The 25,968-nt window shown below is 26.2% G+C and overlaps 1 protein-coding gene across 2 annotated transcripts in view; it reads left to right on the top strand.

The window, feature by feature from the left end:
- Positions 1-21,473, top strand: part of LOC129975849 (polyphosphoinositide phosphatase-like) — a 39,384-nt gene extending 17,911 nt beyond the window's left edge. For both annotated transcript variants that reach the window (XM_056089097.1, XM_056089098.1), the window contains exons 13-22: positions 1,633-1,691; positions 2,397-2,563; positions 2,710-2,851; positions 3,585-3,643; positions 8,729-8,876; positions 10,319-10,568; positions 11,528-11,607; positions 14,687-14,767; positions 16,961-17,134; positions 19,918-21,473. In XM_056089097.1, coding sequence (XP_055945072.1) covers positions 1,633-1,691; positions 2,397-2,563; positions 2,710-2,851; positions 3,585-3,643; positions 8,729-8,876; positions 10,319-10,568; positions 11,528-11,607; positions 14,687-14,767; positions 16,961-17,134; positions 19,918-19,978 — 1,221 coding nt within the window. In that variant the 3' untranslated portion in view covers positions 19,979-21,473. The remainder of the gene's footprint in view (positions 1-1,632; positions 1,692-2,396; positions 2,564-2,709; positions 2,852-3,584; positions 3,644-8,728; positions 8,877-10,318; positions 10,569-11,527; positions 11,608-14,686; positions 14,768-16,960; positions 17,135-19,917) is intronic.
- The last annotated feature ends 4,495 nt before the right edge of the window (positions 21,474-25,968 follow it).

Genomic DNA, 25,968 nt, shown 5'->3' with positions numbered 1-25,968 from the left:
ATCAAATCGTTTGTTGGCTACTATATTATATAAATATCACATGCAAGAAGTTAAAAACATATTTGATATTAAGATTCAGTGGAATGGCAGCATGCATATAAATAATTGCATTTGTCAAATGTTGATAATATTTTTAATGTTAAAAATGTATGAAGTACTGTAGTACTCAAGATCCTACTATTATATCTGAGCATATCAGTTGCAGCATTAAATCTCAATGTTTCTTGAAAAATCATGGATTATATTAAATGTTTTAAAAATGCCAAAAGCTAATTATTTCCATTAGTTATCAAGTTATTTTAAAGAATAATGTAAAATTTAATTCACATTTTGAATAGTAACCTAAAGGCAGATAAATCTAAACTATTTTCGTTCAAAAAGAATGAGCATAAATGACTAAATCTTTTATTTTAAAGGAAAAGTGATCTATGTAATTGATTGTTATAAAACTTGCCTTATTCTTCCTCATAGCATTTCAATAGTGTAGTAATCAGGCCAAAGGGAGGATGAAGGGGTAACAGAAGCTTGGGCATTAATGCTTTTTTGCCACTTTTTTCTATTCAATATGTAGAGGGAATTTTTTCTGGGTGTCATTTATATTTCTTAAGTTGCTGATGGTGATAGTTAGAGGGTGACTGCAAAAATATCCTGTTATGTCCTAAGCATTGTATATCCTTATAATGTTATCCTTATAATATATGTGAGTGAATTTAAAGAAAACCTAACTTATAGTCTGGATTTTTAAATTATGCAAAGTATTTATGAATTTCACTTTTACCTTTATATATTTTCTATAGCATGTTAAATTTGAATATTAGCTAAAACATCTCAGGATAGTTTATAGAAGTGAAAAATAATTAATATTATGATTCTAATATTGTTATATCATAGCAGAAAGTTGTTAGATATTAAATAAGTTTGTTTCATTGATTATTCATAATGCAAGCGTTTCAAAAATGCAGCTTCAAATATTTGAATGCTTGTTATATGCCTGATTTCTGAACTTAATGACAACTTTAGTGTAAAAAAAAATGATGGAAAAATACTGTTCGTTGAGAAAAGCTTTAAATGATATTTTTTAATCACTAAATCAAAATCTACTATACATATAGTTTAAAATTTAATTTTGCAGATGTCAGAGTTTGTTCTGTTTAAAATATGACATTAGTCAAAGTAACTATTAACAAATGTTGAATTGCTCATCTCTCTCATGGAATTCAACTGTCAGTCAAAGTTTTTCACAGCATTGGATATTTTTTTGAGTAACTTTTTTTGTAGCTTTAAATGTTGCTAATATGTGTGTTACTTAAAGGTCATTTCAATACATTATTTAAGAAAAAATAGGAAGGCTATGAATGAAATAGTATTTCATACAATTAGACTTGATGTTTGACAAAGCAACAATTAAAGAATAAGTATCCTGTGGTATGTTTTATTAGAAAGGGGTCTTTGATTTCGAATTGTAAAATATTCTTATTGTTGTAATGTTATAAAAGTGTTTTTCTATTTTCAATGATTTAAGAAAAATTAAAAAGTATTAAAATGAGCTATCAAATAATCAGGTGAACATTTAAAAGTATAAAATATTATGAATTTACTTTTACATTGATGTGATTTTTAATATAATTTTAGTTGTATGTTCTTGGAGTGCTAGAAAACCCGAAATTAGAGTTTGATACAGATTGTGTGCGGTAAGTTGAGTAGTTTTGCTTTTATACATCCTTTAGACAGCAGCTCTATTCATTAATCTCTGTAATTTATGTTATCACTTTTCTTAAATTTATTTATTTTTTTAAAAAATTATTTTAATAAAATTTAATCATTGTTTTCTATAAAATTCTTCTGTGGATAATTTAATGAAATCTATTATTGTCAATGTTTCCCAAGACTGATCGAAAATCAAATGCAAGCAAAATTTCAACAATAAGAGAGTACAATTACCATTAATTGTAATGTTCTACTTAACTTCTAAAAAAACTGTTTCAAATATTTTTGACATGAGTTGTGTAATGCTTTCTTAAAAAGGAATTTTTTGTAATTTTCTAGAAAATTAGAGAAGTAGTGTAAGAGCATTTTTTTTATGTGTGAAATTGTTATAATTCCTCAGTACCAAAATTATAACACAATTTTCATCAAACATTTTATCAAATACATTCAAATACCTCATAAGAAGTGAAAATTTCAATTTTATTAAAAAGTTAACTAAAATTGAAACATTTTTTATAGATATGTTTAATCCTTTTTATTGTATATTTGCTTTTATGGAATGAGATTCTTAATTCTGTATTTCCCATTTTTGATTAACATAAATTATTTTCATCTTGTTTATTTTCACTAAAATTGAATTTTGATATTCTAAAAAATTATAGATTTTATAGCAAATTTGATATTTTTAGAATGTTAGAAGAACTTTATGAAGATCATGGAGATACATTAGCACTGCAGTATGGAGGTTCTCAGCTTGTGCATAGAGTTAAAACATACAGGAAAATAGCTCCATTGTCATCTCATTCGCGAGATATTTTACAAACCTTATCAAGATATTATAGCAACACTTTTTCTGGTAAGTTACAGTTTTGGTTCAGTTTAGGTTATTTTTGAATTATTAAAGTTTATCTTTTATAAAGAATACTTAACACTCTATGTAATAATAATCCTTATTTTAAGTAAAAAACATTCTGTTATCTAAATTATTATTATTATTTTTAGATGCTGACAAGCAAAATGCTATCAATTTGTTTTTGGGAGTTTACAAACCTAGTAAAACAACAACACCACTTTGGGAATTGATGACAGACTTCTATTTGCACAATTCTTTAGCTGCAGGCCAAAGATTATGTCATAGAAATTTGTAAGAACACAGATTTAACTGTTTCAAAAGAAATGTCTTGAAAAAACGTAAAATATTTAAAAAGTTAAAGCAATATATATAATATGATTTAGAGGTTTCTGTAGATGATTCTGTATATGATATGAGCAAATAGCATCAACAAAATTTTAAAATGATACAACAGTTTTTTTTTTTTTTTTAAATAGAAAATGTGTGAATAGAAATGAAAACATTGAAATATAAAAAATGTATTATTCTTGTTTATTTTTACTGAAGAAATTTTTGATTAAAATATCAAAATTGTTCCTGATTTGTAAAAAAAAAGAAAGAAAGAGTAATGTGACAGTTTCAGATATATATATTATTCTTAAAGAAGGATTATTAAAAATTAAGGCCGGGAGCTCTTTTTACAATGCTATTGTTATAATATTGACCAATCTTCCTCCTCCCAAATTTTTTATTGTTTAGGCTGTATCAATGATGATGTTTTAAGACTTGATTTTATTTATTGAATCAAGTCTGTTTGAAGTTTTTGGATTCACAAGGAGATAGTTTAACAGAGCTAGTCGATCTGAAATTTGTAACAGTATCAGTAGCAGACTTAAAAATAGATAACATATTAATAATTTCAACGTATTTAAATATAAAAAGGACTTAATTATCAAGTATAAATTATTGTTATGTTTTGTGGCAGCTTATATTACAGTTAATGCTTTCATTTATATTTCAGTCATTTAAATCTGTATTATTTTAGATACACATGTTGGTGGGATATAAATGTCATGAATTCTCTTCCTGTTGCTGTGATAGAAGGTATGGTTTATATATATATCTCGTTATTTCAATAGAGAGACTAATTTAAATGTTTATAATTGGTGATAACTCTGTAGTTTAATTGTTCTGGTTCATGTAGTTTAAAGAAATGAATTGAGTATGTGTCTTAAATTATGCCCAAACTTACTTCCTGTCCTGACTTGACTGTAATTATCGATAATGAATTTCTCATTTTTGGGTATCTAATAAGTGCTAGTATGAAATATGAATATGAATAGGTCCAATAGTATGAATAGTATTTAACTCAATAGAAATTTTCATCAAAAATAGTAGTGGTTGGGTAATTAATAAAATAAATTTCTTAGATGTCAATATTAAAGTTATAGAGAATCATGAAGGGGTTGTGGTAATATAAAATTACCTCACTGCCTAAAGAAAAAAAAAATCGCTTCTAAATATAAAATGCAACGATCACAAATGTTTGGTATATAGTTGTTTAGCTCATCTGTTCCCCACTTACAAAAATTCGAATTCCCCATGCAGTTATTAGAATAAACTAAAATATTTTTAAATGAAAAATGTGAGTTTCCCCATGAAACTCTCAGACATAAAGCGTTTTGAAAGGATAAACGATTTAAAGTTAAATATTTTCACTTACGACAAGAAGCCGCTCTTATACCAACTGAATGGCGCAAAAATTTAGCTCACCCTCTGCTCGAATACTTTGAAAGAATAAACAAAAATTCCGTTGTCTTTAAAATGAAGAGAATTAATTTAACACTTGATAAACCGATTAACGTAGGATTTTGTATGCTTGAATTAGCCAAGCTGCACATGCATACTTTATACTACTCTAAGTTCAAAAAATATTATAAGGCAAATTGTAAACTGTTGTATACTGATATGGATTCTTTGTATATGCAGATAATTACAAATGACGTTTTCAAAGATTTTAAAAACAATTTTCTGACATCATGGATCTTAACAATTATCCATCAACAAGTAAATTTTTTAATTCTGAAAATAACAATAAGGGTATTTAAAAGATGAAACAAAATCTCAGTCAATTTTAGAGTTCGTCGGGGTAAGATATCAAATGTACAACTACAAATGAGAAAATTCTGAAACAAAAAAAAAGCAAAAGGAGTGAGGCAGAGCTATCTAAAAAACATAACACACGGAAATTTTAAAAACACTTTACTTAATTAAATGTTTCTTTGCCACAAACAATTTTCTATACAATCTAAGACACATACTCTTTCTACAAAGTAACAAATAAAATTTCTTTATCTCCATTTTATGATAAATTATATTTAAATGATAATGGCATTGCGGGAAAATACTTTAGACATCATACGCTGCTTAAATGATATAGTAGTGTCTCTTTTTCCGCCTTTATAATTTTTTTTAAAAAAAAGTTTTGGAAATTTTCCGATAGATAAAAAAAAAAAAAGATTTAATAATTAATGAATAGTTAACTGCTATGAGGGGAAAGAAGCGTCTCTTAGGTTTTATTTTTCTTGCTACCTGCTTATTTTATGTGCCACCTAACAACTGAGTGTTTTTCTTGGTTTTCCTTAGTCTGTAACGCAAATGCAAACTAGCATCGAAAAAAAATCCTCCATGAAAATGTATATTCAATTATATTTCTATATGCTATTTATGCATCAATTATATGTATAAATGCTATTTTATTCTCTTTATTTTTACTCCATTTTATATTCTTTATTATATTTTTGTTTTATAGTGTTTTCATGATGTATCCAATGCAATACTGTTTTTCGAGTAAAATAAAAATTAATTTGCATTCAATTCTTTTTATTTGTTTAAACAATTTTTACTTGTTCAGAAAAAAATTTGAAAATATATTTATATATGTATACACTGAATAATATTTTAGAGCCAAAGGATATCGGTAAACGTTCATTGCGGAAATTCATTGACCATCAAATGAAAATAAGTATCATTTATTATTCTACTGTACGCAGTTTTAATTGTTACAGAGGAATAAGACTTAATTCAACATTTGCAATGTAATGAATCTCATTATGCAAATAATGTGTATTAAGTGAAACCTCTGTAGAAATAAAAAACGAGTGGAATCTTGCCACCTCCTTTGGGTGCAAATGGAAACGCAAAACATATCCCGTTCACAATTGCAGTTCAAACTTTCACATAAGAGGAAAGAATCAGAGTACATCAATCTCTTGTAGGTGGAAGAAAGGAGGTTTATTTTAGATCAATACTATACTTCTTTTTTTTGGTCTTTGGGAGTCGATTAAAGCAACAATCATCATGTTCTTCCATATACACAGAATACAGATACAATTTTTTCTTATTTCTTATTATAATATAGAGAAACTTATTGTAATTATAATGTTATTCTTAATTTTTAATTCTGTAAATGAGATCAAAAAAAATTTTATTTAAGCGAATATTTCTGCTTTCATCAAACACACTTTTTATCTGAGAGCCATCGCAACCATATTACTTTTATGTACTTCAATAGAAGTTACTTTATCGGAAAATTCATTAATTAATACAGTTTTAAAAGCATGATACGAATTTCAATTTCTCAGAAGATAAAAAAAGATTTAGCTGCTCTGGAAAGTAACCTCTTTGTGAAGATTAATTTTTGTTGTTCGCTTAGAGAAGGAAAGAGCGAAAAATTCTCTTCAACATCACACACATAAAAAACTTTTTATAGAATATGAATCATTTCCTGTGAAATTTCTACAACTTCTACAGAGATCACGTAATAAAAAATAAAACTGAAGGTTTATTTCATTCATTGTTTGGTTATTCGAAGGATCCTTTTCGAGTGATTCCCTTTTGGCGCCAGTAATTAATGCCTGACTGTTATTTATGTATGTTTCCTCTGATGTAGCGGAGAGGGAGAAGGAAAAAAATATTAGGGGCATTATTAGATTATCTTTCTCTTTTGGGTTGAGAAATCTGTTGAGGAGGCAAAACTTCTGTTTCTGATAAAAATCTGATATCTAGCGAGTTCTGAAATTCGGTTAAATTGGTTAAGACTTTAAAAATATTTTCACACAAAGCATCTCTCAGTGTAATAAATTAGAAACGGAAATAAAATCAGATAAAAAAAAATTCTTTAACAATTCTTGTTTATGTTTCTCTATATCTAAATATTCAAATCTTTCAAAGTTTCTCAGTCTTTTGGGAAGAATGGTCAAAATTATTGTAACCTAGCACAGAGTTAAGCAATTTTACTGAGTTAGTTTTAGCATATTTAATAGAGTTAGCGATCAATGGAATTTCGCTTAGTTTTAAAGATATTTTAAAGAATTGAAACAGAACTAATATACATACAATCGGGATTAAAATTAAATGGGAGAATAAAATAAAATAAAGCACTATAAATTACAAAGTTATCAAGAATCGCTTTTATTTATAGAGGAAAAATTGGGTCTACCTGGTTGGGGGGCAGTCGAACTATTTACTCCTAAATAATTCACACATTTCCAAATAATTCAATTTCTTCTGTAATTTAGAAATGTCGAACAGGATGATGTTCCTTTTTGAAAGCAGCCAGTATACGTCATCATAGTTGCACAAGAACACAAAGTAATTGAACCTTGAAAGTTTTCACTTGAGTCATATACATCAAAAACATGCACTAACATCCATTCATAAGTCCAGTAAATCATCCACAGCAAAAATCTACTCTTATGAAAATTTTTGACACCAATTTAACGTCTTAAATTTTACTAACGTCCAACGAGTTTCGACGATTTGGCGAGATTTGCTAGGGGTATTCATAAGAAAGGTCGAGACCCTCAAAATGTGGGGAAAGGCAACGACCAGCATTAATCTGTAAAATATATTTATTAAGTATGCAAGAACAAAACATTACTAAACTAACATAAAAAAGATGCGTGAACGGTACGTCTCGCCGTCAAGCTCTCGTCTGCCGCTTTTGGCAGGAAAAGCGGCATGTTATCAATAACGCAACACGGCACCATACAGGATATGAGAACTCTTAGCAGCTCCCACATTATTTAAATTGGAATGAAACCTATTTGCGAGAAATTTGCCTGTTAATATATGCAAGTGAAATCAATTAAACACAAAATTAGATTAATAAAATTTGGTAAACAGTTTCGGTAGGCAAATTTGTAAAAATTGCACATACGAGTTGACCATTTATCAATCTGTACATTCACATCTATGTGGATGTGATAATTCAAAAATACAAGGATTTAAATAAATGAAATATAACATTTGATTTTGCTTCAAAAATTTGTATGTCAAATTTTGGTTTCAAACATCTGACAAAAAAAATGCTCAAAATACATACTCAGTTTTCTTTATTATACTGTGAAGTATTAAACACTCATTTACAGGACTTTGAAATTTATTAACTAAACATTTCTGGCTTTTGTATCCTTATTCAAAATTTAAAATTTTTAAGCTGGGCTGAGGAGGTAACACTTCTATTTGGGAGTGATCAAAAATGTTTTACGAAGACCAATTTTTGCCCATTTAATCAACCACAACATTATATTGATTTGCATCCGCCCTTCTTACCTGATTCATTCATTCAAATGTGAATTTTTTTCCTTTTCTCAAATTCATCTCGATTCGATCAATTCCATCAGTAAAGAAACTGATAGGGGGGGGGGGGAAGAGAAAGAAAAAAAATAAACTTTAGTATTGATCTTGCGACATTGGCCATTAGTTTCACATTCTTACTGACAGTCAACAAGATTTTTTTTTAATTTATGGACTTATTTATGCAAAAAAATTTTCATGCCACATTCTAGCTGTAGCAGAATTATAGGAACTAGTGGTGTAATTTCACCCTTTCGAAGAAGATTGTATTTAAAATATAATCATTAATGTGGTGTTTTTTTTTTCTCTCATAAGATGTAATTACACAACAGATGTATGAAAATATCTATTATTAATGTAAAATGGATTATTATGTCTTATAGAATTGATTTTATTAATTAAACCTGAAATTTAATTTAATGTATAGAATTAAAATATTATATCATTTCTATATATCTGTTCATTATAATGCATCTTATTAATATATGCTTCAAAGAGAAGGTAATTTTTTGCAATGATATAGCAAACTAAATTTGTTTTGTTTTTTAGATAGAAAAGAATTGGAATCATCTCTGGCAGAAATTGTGAAGACTCATCTTATGGATCCCAGAACAGATGGTTTCTTTGATCACTATCGACCATTTGAAATGACCTCACTTGCTGATCTATTATCATTTTACATGAACCATTCAATGAGGTATGAATTTTAGCTTAAAAAAAATTGATTGGTTGTTTATTTTAACCTTTTACTTCAATCATTTTCATTATGATGCACAATGAATAATTGTAAAACACTCGTATTTGTTAATCACATTTTCATGCATTCATTTCTGTATAGCTTCAGTTTTTGAAATTATTATTCATTTTAAAGTAATGGGTTATTGGTTCATAAAACATTTTAATTTTGCAATTTCTTTTCACAATCCATGAATATGTTAATGAGGTATGCAAGTTCTCCTAGTGATGAATTATGTTAATGGATTAAAATATTTGGTTGTAATTTGAAATTTCTTGTTGGGATTTTTGTATTTATCCCTTCCTTCATTTTGTCCATTTTAAGCTTGAATAATTAAACATTTTATTTCCAAAATAGTGATGATGATTTTTTTTCAGTATTTTTTTTTAACTTCAATCAGTGTAATGAAAGTAATGTTTATAATTCTTGATTTAGTTTATGACCACTACTGGCAAACAAAGTGATTTTTAAAAGCTATGTTTTTGTACATTAGTAGCATAGGATGTCTTTAAAATGATATAAAAAATGAGAACGCATGTATTATCTTCTTCATACATTAACTCTCTATTTCAGGATTGGGTATTCTGAGATGTTCATGGGATTTTTCACATACAGACGAGGAATCTGATTTGCAAGCATTTAGCTAATTCTGTGAGGATTAGAAATTCAAAGTTTCATATAAGGGAGGGAGCTATTTGTATTCTATATCTCACGGACCATTGTGCAATGCCTTTAAGTGGGAAAGTATTCGCAGATTAAAAAATCTTGTATTGAAAAAAAAAAGTATTTTTTAAACATGCTTTTATTAGTTTTCAAAAAAAAAAATTATTTTGGCTATTTCAATTTTTTTAAATCAATTTATGTTGTATTATTATCAACCTTTTTTTTTTTTTTTTTTTTTTTTCAAATTCATTACAAGTCAATACCATTTGTAGAGAATCAGAATTTAATTAAAGTAACTGATTCTGAAATTCTGAAAATTATAAAATATGGGACTCATAAAAAATATGCAAATTTGAAAATTCTAGCACATCAGAAAATGAATGAAGAATCGATCTCATAATTTTATCTTTATGGACATGAAACAAGTCAAGTTAAATAAAAATGAGTAAAAATCGCAGTCAATTAATAAAAATATTATATTGGCATATTGATTGTTCGTAATATTTGGAAGCAATTGGTCCACCAGAATTATTAAGCCCATTTCCTATAATTCATTTCCAATCTATGGGTAATTGTAAGACAACTTCTAAGCAACTGCAAAGTGTTAAAGGTTCTTTAAATCTGTATTTTATTAATATGTCTCATTCCAAGCATTGTTATTAATATAAACTATGTTTGTTATGCTAAACATTGTTACAATTATAAACTATGTTATATTTATAAGATTAAATTCTTTTCAGAGATGTCATGCCTAGTTTCACCTCAGACTACAGTCCTTTTTCCGTGCGGGTTAGACCTGGTCGGAAAAGGGAAAGTATTGGGGAAAAGCCTCCGAATCCTTCTGTGACTGGCATTTCTTCAACTGCCTCTGCGTCAAGTGGCACTAGTGAGACTGACAGTGGTGAATCTAGCAGTGAAGATAATTTTGTCTTTCTTGACAGTGAAGAATCCAGCTACTCGTTATCTTCATCACGTGGAGTGACTTTTGAGGTGTGAATACTTTGCTTCCTTCTTTGACTGGAATTCAGGTTCTTGCTTAGGGTTTATCCTGGCAGAAGAGTCTTCTCTTTACAACTCAAATATCTGGATTCATTGTCATCATATAAACTGTGTGCATATATTGCACCCATAGAGCACATTGAATATGTATTTTCCATCCTTGTTAAAGTGTAAAAATTTGGAAAGAGTTTTGCTATCGCAAATTAGTGTCACACTTAGCATCTATCTAAGCTTCAAAGTTACAATATCTTTTCCAACAGTCTTGTTATTTTCAAAATATCATGAATTTAAATAGTTATCCTTTTTTTTTTTTTTCCTTCAGATTCTGTATTAACATTGTAATTTTATGCTTTTTTTTCCATAAAATAACTGAATTTTCGCAAAAGCAATTAACACATAGTTAAATTGGAACTGAAATTTAGAAACATTACATTATCAGTACAAACCGCTTCTTTTAATTTTCACAATTTGTTAGATACATGTGTGTTAAATAAGATAATTATTTATGTCAATATTTTGATAAATTTCTGAATGTAAATATGCTTAAAATCAAATCATTAACTTTTTAAAAAAATAACTAGACAACAAAAAGAAGAAGAAAAAATTTATTTTAAAATAAAAATTCTATTTCATTTTTCACACCAATATTTTTCAATCAAAAACACTATATATCTTTCAAAATAGCCATTTTACTGATTATTTTATTTAATATTAAATAATATTGGCATGTATTATAGCACCACCAAAATTTGTTTTTAATTATGCAATTATTAGTTTAATACCTAATTTTTTTTTGTTTCATATAAGCATAATTTTTACATAAATAGGAGGGGGGACTTATTTTATACTTTAAGCACTGGAAAACATGTTTTGTTGTTTTTTTAGAATATGAATTCTTATTTTTTATTGTTATACATAAAATTATATATATAAAAAACTTTTTATTGCAGAATATATTTACAACTACAAGGCAAGTGTATGGAATGGAGCTTAAAAATCCATCTGACAAAGATATGAAGCAGTATAAAAAGTGAGTTTACTTTTTCTCTTGAAATTTCTACATTTTTTTGCATTAAAAAAAAGCAAAAAGCTCTAGTTTTGTTATTGTTTTGTTTATGATTTTTCTTTTTAATATTTAAAGAATATTATTAAGGATTATATGCTGAATTCTAAATTTTCTACATTCAATTTCAATTTTTGATTGTATATTAGTATATGTTAAATAAACTGTTTCATACATAGATAATACATTCTCTTTCCTTAAAATTTATTTTTTTTCTTTAGTTTATTTATTAGTTTGTATAAGGAAAAATCCTTGGTATAAAATCTTGATTCAAGTCATTTCTACTAATATTAAAAACAAATCTGTGCTTGTTTTCTGGCTCTCTATTGGGCAGGATATTGAAAACCGAGTTACCAAATTTTACAGAAATATATTTTGGAGTGTAAAAATTGCACCTCAGAGAATTTTTTTTTAAGTTTTAATTAAAACTATACAAAATGTTGGTGTTTTTCATTGATCACTTTTAGAAATATGATCAATCAAAAAGTATTCTTTAAATTAAAAAAAATTCTTTTTAATAATACCTGTTTTGTTCTGTAATTTGTTCTTAAATTTCAACAATTTTAAAGATATATTAATATAATAATTACAACAATAGTTTTCATAATAATATATCCAATTTGTTGAAAGTTTATATGATCTATTCTTTCATTGAATTTTTTTATCATATTTCAATTCTCCTAGCATGCTGTTAAACATACTCATACAATACAATAAAAATATACAACTGCATTTCAATCTATGAATTAAGTGTGAATTTTATATGGGAAATAAAAACATGAAGTTGAGTTGTCAGTATACATAATTACAGTGTACGAATGTACTTGATCAGCAACAATTAATAAAAATACACAATAATTGAGGGTACCTTCCACAGAAATTAATGGACCATAAGTATGCCAAGAAAACATGCCTGGAGACCATCAAACTGACTCCTTCACCGTATCCAACAATTGTATTTGATGACCTTTGAACTGACTGGGATATCGAATACCGGTATTTTGAGCCATTTGTACAATGTTGTAATACCGGCGTTCACAAGATTAAATGCCGTTTTTTCGGTATTTACTAGAAATTTTTTTGTTTCCACTATATATTCAGGTATCGCCAACAAATCAAAATAGTATATATTTTAGTTTTTAAGTCTCCCTAGTGGGCGAAATTAATTAGACTGTGAATACAAAGTTCCATCGTACAATCAAGAAAAGTGATAAAATACTGTTTGACAACGGATTGTAAAACCCTATAATTTATAAAGTTCGAAAAATTGTTAAGATATTTAAACGTTCCCCAATAAAAAATGCCATATTACAAAAATATATACTAACTGAAAATAAAACAGAATATATGTTGATATTAGATGCTAAAACATATTGAACTGTTTACTCCTAATGATGAAACGATTTTTGAAACTGAGAAATTCAATTCAAAAAGATATAATAGACTTAAACCTGCAAATTAATTGTTCAGGTAATGAATTCGACTTAATATCCAAAACTGTATCAGCTCTACTTCCAATAAAACTGGTTGTTGAGGCATTATGTCTAAGAGATTCTAATTTGTTAACAACTAATGCAGCAATAAATTTCATGTTGCAGTCACTGAAAGAACAACACACATCACTATCTGAAGAATTATATATTACATTCAAAAATTGCACAGAAGAAAGGTATACCGAAATACAAAATGTTTTACGGTATTTAGAAAAGAGACTAACCAATTCAAATTGGATGAAGTTTATAGTGAATTTTATTAAAATGTTTTATCCACAAACCTTTCCACATTCAAAAGAATTCTGTACAGTTATCGAAGATTATGATGACACTAATGTCGAGAGTGAAAAGGAATTGTCTCTTGGAACAAAAATTAGAATTAGCGACAAATAAAAAAATATCAACAAACCAAAATACAATACAGAAATCAGCTATATCCAAAATCATCCGAAGAGAAATCGATTTATTTGAAGATGAGGAATTTAGAGGTAAATACTTGAAAAAAGTATATCGCACACTGCTAACAGTACTACCAACTAGTGTAGATGCCGAAAGAGCGTTTTCGACAGCTGGTAATTTTTGCACAAAATTACATTCCAGGCTTAATGACAGTACAATTGATGCATTATGTTTTTTAAGATCACATTTCAAAAATTTGTAATAGTACCACAGACTGACTAGAGATATTTACACTTTTTACTGGTATTAAGATCTAAAAAATACCAAATACCGGTATTGAACTTTTGGTCCAATATTGCAATCCTTACCTTCGACAAATATGCCAGTACCCATCCATCCAATGTATCAGAAAACTTCATATATTCCCACTAACTAGCTACCCATTAAAGGCATCTAATGTGATATAAAAAATAATATAAATAAATCTATTTTTTAAAATGTTTAATGGTATTTGTTAAAGGCAATTTTAATAAAAAAATTTTAATTTTTTTTATATTTGAAGATTTATTTTAGTTTTAGCTAAAATTAGCTCTATGATTTTCTAACTTTAAAGTGAAATTGTGTAACATCATTTGAATGTTTTCTTAGATAAGATTTGCTTCTTTGATACAGCTAAATATTAGAGTAAAAGGTAATTATACAGTGTTAATAAGGTATCATTAAATTGTACTGAATTGTTGATAAAATTTTATTTTTATTTCCTCCTTATTGTAAATTAAAATATTTAGTTTCTTAGATTTCTGATATTTGCATCTAACGAAAAAGTTTCAAAAATACAAACTTATATTTTTGGAATATAACAATTTTTTAATGTGATTTTGTAATATATATATATATATAGTTAAAAAAAATGTGTTTTAACAAACATTTTAATTAATGTTGTAACAGTCTTTATGAATCTGCTGTTAAGCTTTTTTTTTCTTACTTTGTTTCATGTTTCAATTTGTCATCAAAATATTTCATTAGATGCCTTAATTTTATTCTTTGTTATTATTTCATAATTCAGTCCAATTGTTTTTAGTTGAATATCAAGAACTTAATACATTGAAACAATAAAAAATTATTATATTACTATTTATTTGTTTTTATTGTAGATTTGTCAATATTGGTAAATATGCAGGAATGACTGAACCAATCTCTTCCGATTCAAGATCATTAAGTATATCTTTTAAATTGTAAGTATAAATTATTAGCAGTCATTTTATTTTTCGTTAAACCTTTATCAATTTAGTTATTAGGATTCAGTGACAAAGTTTTGGTTCGGGATTAAAGGATTCCAGGTTCAAGACTCCATTTCATTGTGCACAGCTGTTGAATTTACTGTAATATTAAATCAAATGAGAGATGAAACCTTTCACATTTAGTAAAACAGAGGGTTTCAAGCTCAAGACCCAATTTTACTAAAGATTAATTGTATACTTAGGCCTAGTTAATGTTAAATCAGTTCAGTGGTAAATTTCATCACACTGGTAAAGCACCTCATCATTGTATAATCCCTTTATAGAATTATTATATTTGTCAATAGTTTTTAAAGTACTTAAAAAACAATAAAATTAACTGGAATTATAATTATAAATTAATATCATTATAAGTATTAATTACATGAAGTTTTATCATTGCATCTTTTATTATTCATGGTCAGTTTCAACGTCCATATTTGCTGCATGCTTAAGTTTTATAAATGCAATACTTATTCTGCCTTTTTAATAACATGATAGCATTTTTAAACTTGTATTTTACTTCTTATAAGCAGTATCTTGAAAAAGATAGATATCATTATATATTTTAATTAGTCTTCACCTTCAATCATAATTCATGTCCTTCAGTCATAAATGCTGATAAAAAGGTAATAAAACTGGAAAAGTTACTTATTTCATGCATTTTTTATCCAGAAATAATAAATAAGGTGATATACAAGCCTAAGTTATAAAGAAATATTAATTTGTAGAATATTTATGTTTTTAATATTATGTTTCTCCCACCTCTTTGCTTGAAAAAAAATTTACAGATATATTTTTCCTGTCAATCATGATGTATATTAATTATGATATAAAAAATCACTCTTGACGAAATTATTTATCACTGGCAAATCACCTGTGATACTTTTATATATCCCCTCTCCTGCAATAAAATAATAAATGATTTAGGTCTTTGTTATATGTCTTTAATATTAGTGTTATAATTTTTTACATTGTTTAAATTTTTTAAATTTAAAGATTAAATAATTTTTAAATTTATTTTGTTTAAATTTTTTTAATTTAAATTCTAAGCAATTAATGTATTTCTATGATAACATGCTTTAAGTATGCTATTGCATCAGTCAGCAAACTTCTATCCTTATTCATTGCGGTAAGCTCTGTGTTAACCTAAAAAAAATTATTGTTGGAAGAAATAATATTAAAAATTTATAAAAGTGCATACTTTAAACAAATTTTCTATATTTCCATAATTGTTCTGTGGCAGATTATTAAATATGTAACCATCTAAAGACATTGAAAATATTACAAAAGAAATACCCAGACTTCAAAGTTATTTAATAGTATTTTCATTGAATTTGGCTTGAATAGCTATGTACTTGAATTTATTCAAATTAAAATCAGATGTTGTTTTAACTTTGGTACATTATTCTAATAATATTTCTCATTTAATTGCCTTTAGTAAGTTTTATATTATATTGCTTTATAATTTTAAAAAATATTTATTGCTTTATTATTTAAAAAAATATCAATCCTATAATTAAATAATATCTAAAAATAATAAAATGAGTGTTTTATCATTACTTATTATGCTTTATAAGATGACTTAATTTTTTTTTTTTTTTTTTTAAATCCATATGCTATTCCAACGAATATGAAGGTGATCTTTATTTTAATGTTTCATTGTTTCAGTTAGTCAAAATTTACTATTTAAAACTTATGTAGAGATTAAATTACAGTCAATAAAATAATTACCTTGTTGTGGTCATTCTAAAGGGGGAAAAAATGTCCCAGGGTCTTCTTGTTTTACTTTAGATACCTTAGAGGGCTTTATTTGGTTTGTAATTTTAAAGGAGACTTTCCATATTTGGTTATCAGTTTTTTTTTTTTTTTTTTTTCTTACTTTAAAGAATGACAAATTTATATTCTTAATTTTAAAAGTATAAATATATTTTTCAATACCAAATCAGTCCTTATCTTTTCAAAGATTAAATGTATCTGACTTTCTTTATAATAATTTAATTCTTTAAAATAATGAGGAAAAAATTAGCATATAATTTTAAATTTTTGTATGGTTTTCAAAGTGTCTTTTTCAATGCGTCTTCTTCTTTTGATACATTTGATCATAATTTTTGATGTCAAAAATAAAGTTATGAAATTTATATCTCATAGGAATCAAAAAAGCAATTTCACTAATGATTCCACCAGATGTACAACTCTCCCTACAGTGAGTAAAAATTCCATTGATATCTACTGCGCCTATGTGACTAGAGGTGCAGATGGTGCTTCATCTCCTCCAGCAGAATCAATTGAGCTTTACAAGGAATTTGTTAGAAAACAGCGCCAGTAAGATATTGTTCTGCATGGAATTTTTCTTTAAGAATTTTTATTATGTGTCGTTCATAGCTTTTTTTAAAAATATATTTTTTTATTCCTTAAAACATAAGTGTTTTTCAATGCCAAAGAGATAATTGCCACATGTGAATAAGCATTGATTTAAAAAAATGTATAAAAATTTCATATAAATTACATGATCCCTTTCCCCTCTACTATTTTGTGATGCATGAAACATTGGATATTGTTGCATTTTAAAATATTGCTATCTATATATTATACTAAGCAATTTTATATGAGTTTCACATATATTTTATCTGTATTAAAGCATTCTTTTATACTCTTCAAAATTGATTGATTTTTAGCATATATTTTTTAAGGTTTTCAATCTTCTATGTGAACTGTGTTCTAATGAAATTGTTTTAATTTAAAAATTTTTAATTTGTATGACTAGATTTTATACATGCCTTGATATTTAAAAATAATAAATGGTCAAATATCCTTCTTCAAGCTTTTATTTTTAAACTATTTTCTCGAAAATTTTCGTGTGAGTTCTTAAGATAAATTGAAGAAAATTAGTTAAATGAATTGTCTTATTTTTTACGGTCAAAAATTATATTATGGAGTGCATTTGCTATTTTCGATGCAGCCTAGATCTTCTAATAGTATATGTTATACAAATGCCTAGAATTTATTTTATTACATAAAATTAAGTATGGTTGTCTTATATCTAAATAGTGACCCCATTTTATAAGACTAGTGAAATTTCTGTTTTTAATTTCTTATTGTAATATCTACATTAATACTAAATATAGTAATTCCGTTTATATTTTTTTTAAATTTAGATAAAGGATATTTTAAAATTTTGATTCATGCATCAAAGTTTTATAACGGAGTTAGCTGATTTTTATAGTTTATGGCATTAGATTCAAAAACTATATAGTTTTATTTGTAGCTTTCTCTGTGAATTCAGTTAGTATTAATTATTCAATTAGGCTTAAAAAGCAATTATAGCATGAGTGGATGTCATTTACTTGCTTATATTTTATTCGTATGAAATTGAAGTACAGAAATGATGAAAAATTAGATAACTTTTGTGTAATTAAAAAAAATCAATTTTTATAAAATTATAATTTTTTTTACCTTTCAATAATTAATATTTCTTTCTGTGAATTATAATATTCCATTTTCAGGATGAATCTGCTTTTAATTTCTAAATATTCTTTTATTCTAACTTTTATATATGAATACCATATGCATTTGTTCTATATAAATTTTGTATTACTTTATAAGATGTGTTTATAAAATAGATGCTAATTTAATTTTTGCATATTAATTTAGGATTCAAAGATTTTCAATTTTTCATCTATTGCTGATTATTTTGATTAAAGATATAATTGTACTCTTTTATGATTTAGTTTTTGTGAGAATTAGAAAATTTATTTTCTAAAAAAAAAGTTTCTTTTGTAAAATTAAAAGAAGAAATTATTTTTTTAAAAAATTATTCATTATTGGATGAAGCGAAATTGGGTCTGTAATTCGAAAAAGATGCATTTAAAATGTTTGAAGTAAAGAGTTTTGTTACTGTGTTAGCTAAAAGTCTGGTATGAAATTTGGATTTTAATTTGCAAATGCAAAGCAAACAGCAAAAATTAAGAATGTTCTAGAGCCTTTTATAAGAGAATTTATAAGAAATAAGATATTACTATCCCACTCAACTCAAATAAACAAATATCTATAGTAATATAAATTATTTATTTGCATGTATATATTTCATTATTCTATGGAGTAAGCTATTGTTTGGACTCAAACTTTTACTCATTAAATCAATCATAAGACTTGTCATAATGTGCAGTTAGAAATATGGGGAGCAACTTCTCTCCAGTATCATTAAGAAGTTGCAAATTTTTCAAACTACTGATACAATTGTAAATGCCCTCTGGTATTTAAGATGAAAAATACTGCACAATGACCTTCAACTTGAAGCTGTTTTGAAATTTATCTAAATGTCAAATTATTCCAAAAATTTCCTTAAATTGCTACAAATACCAGTGTATTATCTAGCTGTTCCCTGTTCTAGAAAAAGGCCTGGAGGCAGCAATTGATATTATCTATATTAGCTTCTCATTTGCAAAAAGACTGAGAAGCATTTGCATTTTTGCCAATTGGGGTTTTTAGTTTTATCAAAATTATTTTCTATTTTGAATCCAGATTGCTATAATTTCATACACATGTGAAATTTTGGGAAATTGTTTTAACTTTTTTAAATAGTTCAAAAAATTTTTTATTGGAACCAGGTATGAGCAACATAATTGCACTAAATCCATCTTTTCCCCATTAGTAGTTTTTATATTATTTTAATAGTAAATTTGATCAAAGGAGATTCCATAAAACCAGTATTAGAGCTTTATGTTTTTTTTTTGTTTTTTTTTCTAATTTGTCCAACTAATTTTAATTATTTGCTCAAACTACAAATAATGATGTGAAGATACTTGTAACCACTTTCTCAAACCACAGAATCTTCACAAAATTTCATTGCCTCATACAAGTCTTTTATACTTATCTTATACATGCATATACAGCCAGATAAATTATGTTTTATATGATTTTTTGTACAAAAAGTAATATATATTTTTTAAATCGAATACTAACTATAAAATGCAATGGAAATAATTTTACTAAATTTTATTATCAAGACAAAATTTTAACATTCACATTTCCAAAAAATCCTTTCAAATGTATTTATTCATTTTTTTAAAAAGTTTTATTCAAAAGAGTTGTATATAACTTTTTAGGCGGGATCTGTCTGATTCTGGAGACTCAAGGGGGGATCTCCTACATGATGAGGAAACATAACTTCTGTACCATGTTAATCTGACACCATCTTACCCCTGATTCAAATCTGGACTTATCAACGTACTGGCATGCAGTCATGTCAGAAAGAGGCTTTTGGTCTAACATTTAATTTTTCAGGTCAGTTTGTGATCTTATATTTTATGCTATAAAAGTAAAGTCACTACAACAAATTCTCTCTCAAAAAATATTTATAGTTTATGAATCCATTTCTTTCGAACAATTACTTTTAACAGTGCCAAAAATTGCTTTTTGTTCAATCAGTATTCTGTTTCTCAAAGTTTATATAAAATATTATTGTTGAACATTAAATGTGGACAGTACATTTTTCAATGTTTATCAACATTTTGACAGTTTTTTAAGCTGCTTGATTGTGTTATCAGTTTAATTCCAAATTCTTTTAATCAATATATATTACATATGAATTTTGAAACATTTTACTAGTGAAGCAAAAAGTCTTAAGAAGAATTATTAAAATTTAATTTGTATTTTACTGGATCAATTTTGTTCCTTAAAGTTCAATATAATCGCCAATAAATTTTATATAGAAAATTGATTCAAGTGAAATTAAAATTTTTGTATTAATATGTTTTGGAAATGAAGAACTAATAATGGAATAATAATGGTTCATGGAATATAAGAAATTTTGTTAAGCCATCGAGTTATTCAATAAATTTATCAAATGCCTTTTTCTCACAAAAAGATTTTGAGAGAAATTTTCTGACCTAAGAATTTCTTAGATCTTTTTGTATAGTAAGAATAAATAGCATTTAAATTAGGACTATTCGAGAATAACATTATCTCTGTTATATCATATTAATTTTTAAATGATATTTTTTCTTCTTAATGAGATACAATTAAATTATTTTCATTACTTTTCTCATTAGCAAATCATTGAAGTTAAGTCCTAATTTGAATTGTGGTGTAAGATGGATTTTATATATTCAATAAATTTTTAATTATTTACAAAATCAAATTCTGTGTAATATTTCTGATTTGCAGCTACTAAAAAAAATATTTAAACTAATGAGAATTTCTTACATTATCATTGTTTCTTAATCATAGTTCATTCACATTATTTTTATTCAAAATATAAAGGCTTAATATATGTAAGGAATTGACCCCACACAAATTTTAAGTACAGAAAGTTTATTATGTGAAAGTTTCTTGAGAAATGTACATATAAAATTTTTAAGGTTCAACAGTTTTTTTGATTCTTTAAAGATTATGATGGAAATTTAGATTCCATACTTCAGATTTCCACTCCCCCCCCCCACCCGTACTATGATTGAAAGTGAGTTACAGAAAATTTCAAAATATGTTATATAAAAGAATTTGTCATTAAATTTTATAAAATGCACTTTGAATTTTCTTCGCTTTCTTTTAATTATAAACTAAGGATAACAGATTTAAAAAACTTTACTATTTTATTTCCTTTTCCCTAAAATTGCTATATTCTGTGCAATATTTTAAATTTTGTGACTTTGTAATAAATCATTCCAGAATCAAATATCTTCATTATATTATATTATTTAAAGTATTATTTGAATCATTTTATATAAATGTATTTTGATGTTAAGTTTGAATAGATTTTATGTTTTTCTAAGCATTGTTATCATCTTAAGCTGTTTTGTATAAAACATTTGTATATTTTTGTGAATAAACATTTATTAATGCTTTCATTGTATTTATACTCTCAATCAACTTATAAAAAATATGAAATGAAAGGTATATCTACTGACAATTACAGCCACTTTTGTCATTTCAAAATAACCACAAAAGAATGCATGCTTTCTATTGCCGTTTATAGATAATCATGAATTTTAACAAACTTCTGCACTGCACCAGTGGAATATCGTTTGACCCAACAGATGTAACTTAGTCTTGGCCTACCCGAAAGGGCGTAAGACCTTGAAGGTCGCTGGGGAGAAACAGATGCAACTTGCACCAGGCCATCTTAATTTGAAGTTTTTCAGTGGAATTGGGGTTTCAAATCCTTAGAGCCCAAAATTGAGACTTAACTACACTAGCCTCAAAAAATTTAATATTAGAATATAAATATGTAAATCATTTTGTATACACACACATATATATATATATATATATAAATTAATAATATAAAAATTTCCATAGTTTGGAGGAAAAGTTAATCACTTTTTTTTAACTTCAATATAAATTTATGAATTTTACATTTTACTTGATTATTATTTCTAAATCTAATTGTTCCACATGGAAAATGCTTAAAAGATGAAATATATCAAAATTTTAATTATTTTATGTATATGCTTAACTCAGATTTTATAAACCAATGATATTTTCAGAATCTCCTTCAGTTTTTTTTTTTGTAATTATACAATGAATATTACTTTAAAGGATTTAGTATAACTCTGTTTCTGCCATTTCTTTTATTGAAAGGTTCTAGTTTCATTTCATAACAAAAGGCTATAATCCATGTATTGTAATAGTTAGGAATACTGGACTGGTTGAAAAATCAGAAAGAAAGCATCTAGGAAAAGAAGAAAAATATATATATATATTGTTTTGATTTAATCTGAATTGTGTGATTGTCAAATTCAAAGAAAAATATAAAAAATAAAATTCTTGTTCTAATTGTTCCAAATGCAATTGTGAATGGGAAGTTCTTAATTTGTGTTTCAAAACAATCTGTTAAAAACTAAACATATATCTTTGTGGTATTTTGAAAATAAATTGTTCATGTACTACATTATTTTAAATACCTGTCTAAACATACATACACATACCCCAAAATCTTATAATTGCTCAATCATAGGTCAGATATGGGAAAAGTATATCAACACAAGTTTATACCAGATTTAAATAATTTACTTGACGTTGTTCACACAAATGCTTTGAAAATTATAAAAATGGAAAAAGAAAATTTTATTAAGTTAAAGAAAACCAGGATGAACTACAGACGTCAAACTAAGATGTTGGAACTGGGGAGCAAGGCAAGAGGGTATAGATGCTCCTGCCGCCAGTTCTAAGGAGAAAAAACATTAGTGATCATTTACTACTATTTAAAGAAAAATATAGTGGGTTAAAAACATAATGAGTCAAATGCTTAATAATTTTTAATAAAAATGTTAATATTGCATCAAAAAAATATAAAATGGAAAGATAAAAAATAAATAAATGTATATATCCAAAAAAAGCACCTCTTCTCTTAGTAAGAGTAATTTTAATATCTATTTCATTTATAAATAGTACTTTTATTAGACATTTTTCTTCATTAAAAATTTGACTTATCATACCAAAGCATTTTATTATAAATATTTACAAATTAAATCATTCAGAGTATATATCAAATAATTAGTTTATTGTAGTTGACTTTTGGTTTTTTTGGGGAAAAACAATAGATAACTTCGACACAGACCTCATTCCAATAGCGAATATTAGGCTAAATTGCATCTGATTTCAGCTCCATCTATAGGCACATTTTGGAATTATTACTATTTCCTCTGCCAAACAAAATTCCATTGCTTCACAATTGTTCTGCTAAAATATCAAGTCATTCTTACCAGTAGTTTTAAAATTATTGATTTTTTGAAATCGTAACTATAATTATAATTACCCTGTATATAAAACTCAATGTACATGGTAACGGAAACAATAGCAAATATGAATGAAAAATTTATTAAAATTAGAGAAAATGTTGTGCTGAAACAAAACTGATATCACCGAGAAGCCTCATTTTTACTTTCTCTTACATGAAGTATAAATTATTGTATTCGCCAAAAAATTCAAACTCGAGATTTTAGCTAATTTTCATGTTTAGACCTCAATGAGTTCGAAAAACACATTTTTGATATTATGTCTGTTTGTGAGCATGGAAACTCTAAGGGTTTGGTCTAGATAATTGAAATTTAGCATGGTCTTTACATCAAATATGTAGATTTCTATCAAATTTTGAGCAACATCATTCAGAGGAAATGTGTCTGTGCGACTACCCGATTATAAATTAACAAATTCACTATAAAACAAGAAAGCAAGATGAATAAAATTTGTCCCACAAATTTAACAGCTAAAATACAGATATCTATCAAATTTGGAACCAAATCAAGGAAGAAGAGTTGATAGACTGTCAAGGGATTGACCTCGGTTAGTTTGTGCTTTTATAAGCATGTAAATGCAATCACTCAAAAAAGTAATGACTTAAATATATGAAATTTGGTGTATGATGCGACTACAATTATAGTTCCACAACAAATTTTCATTTCAATCTGCTGGGGAAAATGCATCTAAAACATAAATTCGGCTTCCAGGATCTATTACAATGAATTAATTTTAAAAAATTCGCCAAGGATCACATAATTGATTCAGTAAAAATATTAAACTAACATCAATATTTTGAGAATACCATTCACCAATGTCATGCAAAACAGTTGCAGTCTTATCCAAAGTTCAAAATTTTATGCTGGGGGAGGAGGGTAATATTTTTATTAAACACTATGCAAGAAAGTTTTGGTGCACTTATGCTGATTTGAAGTGGTGTAAAAAAAGTTTTTGTGCTATAATATACCACAATGTTAATGACAAAAAGTATTTAAAATTTTAATTACAAAAAAAAAAAAAAAATGCTCTTTTTGAGCATCTTCTACCTAAGCAATTCTCACTAGGAAAATGTTCCCTGCCAAATCTCAGTTTTAAATCCAAAGATCAGTAGTATTTTGCCCGATTTTTAATTATTCATATTTCATTGGGTACTTTGCAATTTACAGATGTTATGTCACCTATAAACAGGATCTGTTAAAGTACTTCTGATGCCTCAAAATGATAGCTAGTGTCTCCACCTTCAATACTTAATATTCCAGCAGGTGTACATCATAACAGATATACCAGAATAAAAAATTATTATTTATCTTTTTACAAGGCACTACGAAAGCATGATTTTGGTGATTCATGCAACTCCTTTCGCCAAACTGTTAGTCAATATTTGGAATTCGAGGCGTTAATAAGACAATGTGAATCCGCAATTTGTATTGTGGAGATATGTTAGCCTATTGAAATAAATTTTTGCTTCTATTTTTTAAAATTAATTGTATAAAAAATATAATTACAATCAACAGCTACATTATTCATTCGACTAACAATGAAGAAAGCTACTTAGAAAGAAATCTACAAAACACTCTTATGAACGAATTATAGCAAATAATTCATTTTTTCACTAGTTCTGTACTTATCACTTTAGTATAAAGTTCCATTTTCTAATAAAAAAAGAAGTTAATAAAATCATAAAAAAGATTTAAAAATTTGAATAGTAAAAGGCAAGTAATATGCAGAATTCCATATAAGAATTTATCATCGACTTTTTTAATATTCTTATATTTTGCAATTCCAAGTAATTAATAAATCAATTATCAGTCAGTATCTTAGGAACAAATAAAATATATAAAAACCACATATTAAATATTTTTAACAAAATAATTGAGTATTTTTTTTCTTCCTTATCATATAAATAACAGGCAAACTCCTAATTTGAATTCAAGTAATGCAAATAAATTTGTTCAGGTGAATATATAGAATTCTGTATTTAATATAAATACAGTAATCACCTACTTCAGGTCAAATTAACAGAATGATAATATTTATATCTAATATTGTCTTTTTTTTTGTTAGATAATCTAGAATCAGAATCCCAGCTATTCATAAAAATTAAACAGAAATCTATAATATATTTCATATTGAAGCATCAAAAGAATTTAAATACAAATAAACAAGAAAATTAATTGCTATTGCTTTATAACTTCATTTTAATATAGTAAGCACTTTAAAAATGTTTAAGTAATAAACAGTAAAAATGCGATAAAAAAATACATTTTGCAGAAATGCATAATTCAATTACTCTCGCATAGATATGAAATATTTTTATATGTATTGGGCTCAATAAAAAAAAAAAAAAAATCAGCAATAAAGTTGTTACAAAATTCTTGTTAAAACTGCTTATTATTTTCTAAAATTACATTTCATTTTTT

The sequence above is a fragment of the Argiope bruennichi genome, chromosome 7 (assembly GCF_947563725.1).
Source record: "Argiope bruennichi chromosome 7, qqArgBrue1.1, whole genome shotgun sequence".
NCBI lineage: Eukaryota > Metazoa > Arthropoda > Arachnida > Araneae > Araneidae > Argiope > Argiope bruennichi.
The sequence above is the reverse complement of the archived record's forward strand: the minus strand, read 5'-3'. Positions and strand labels throughout refer to the sequence as shown.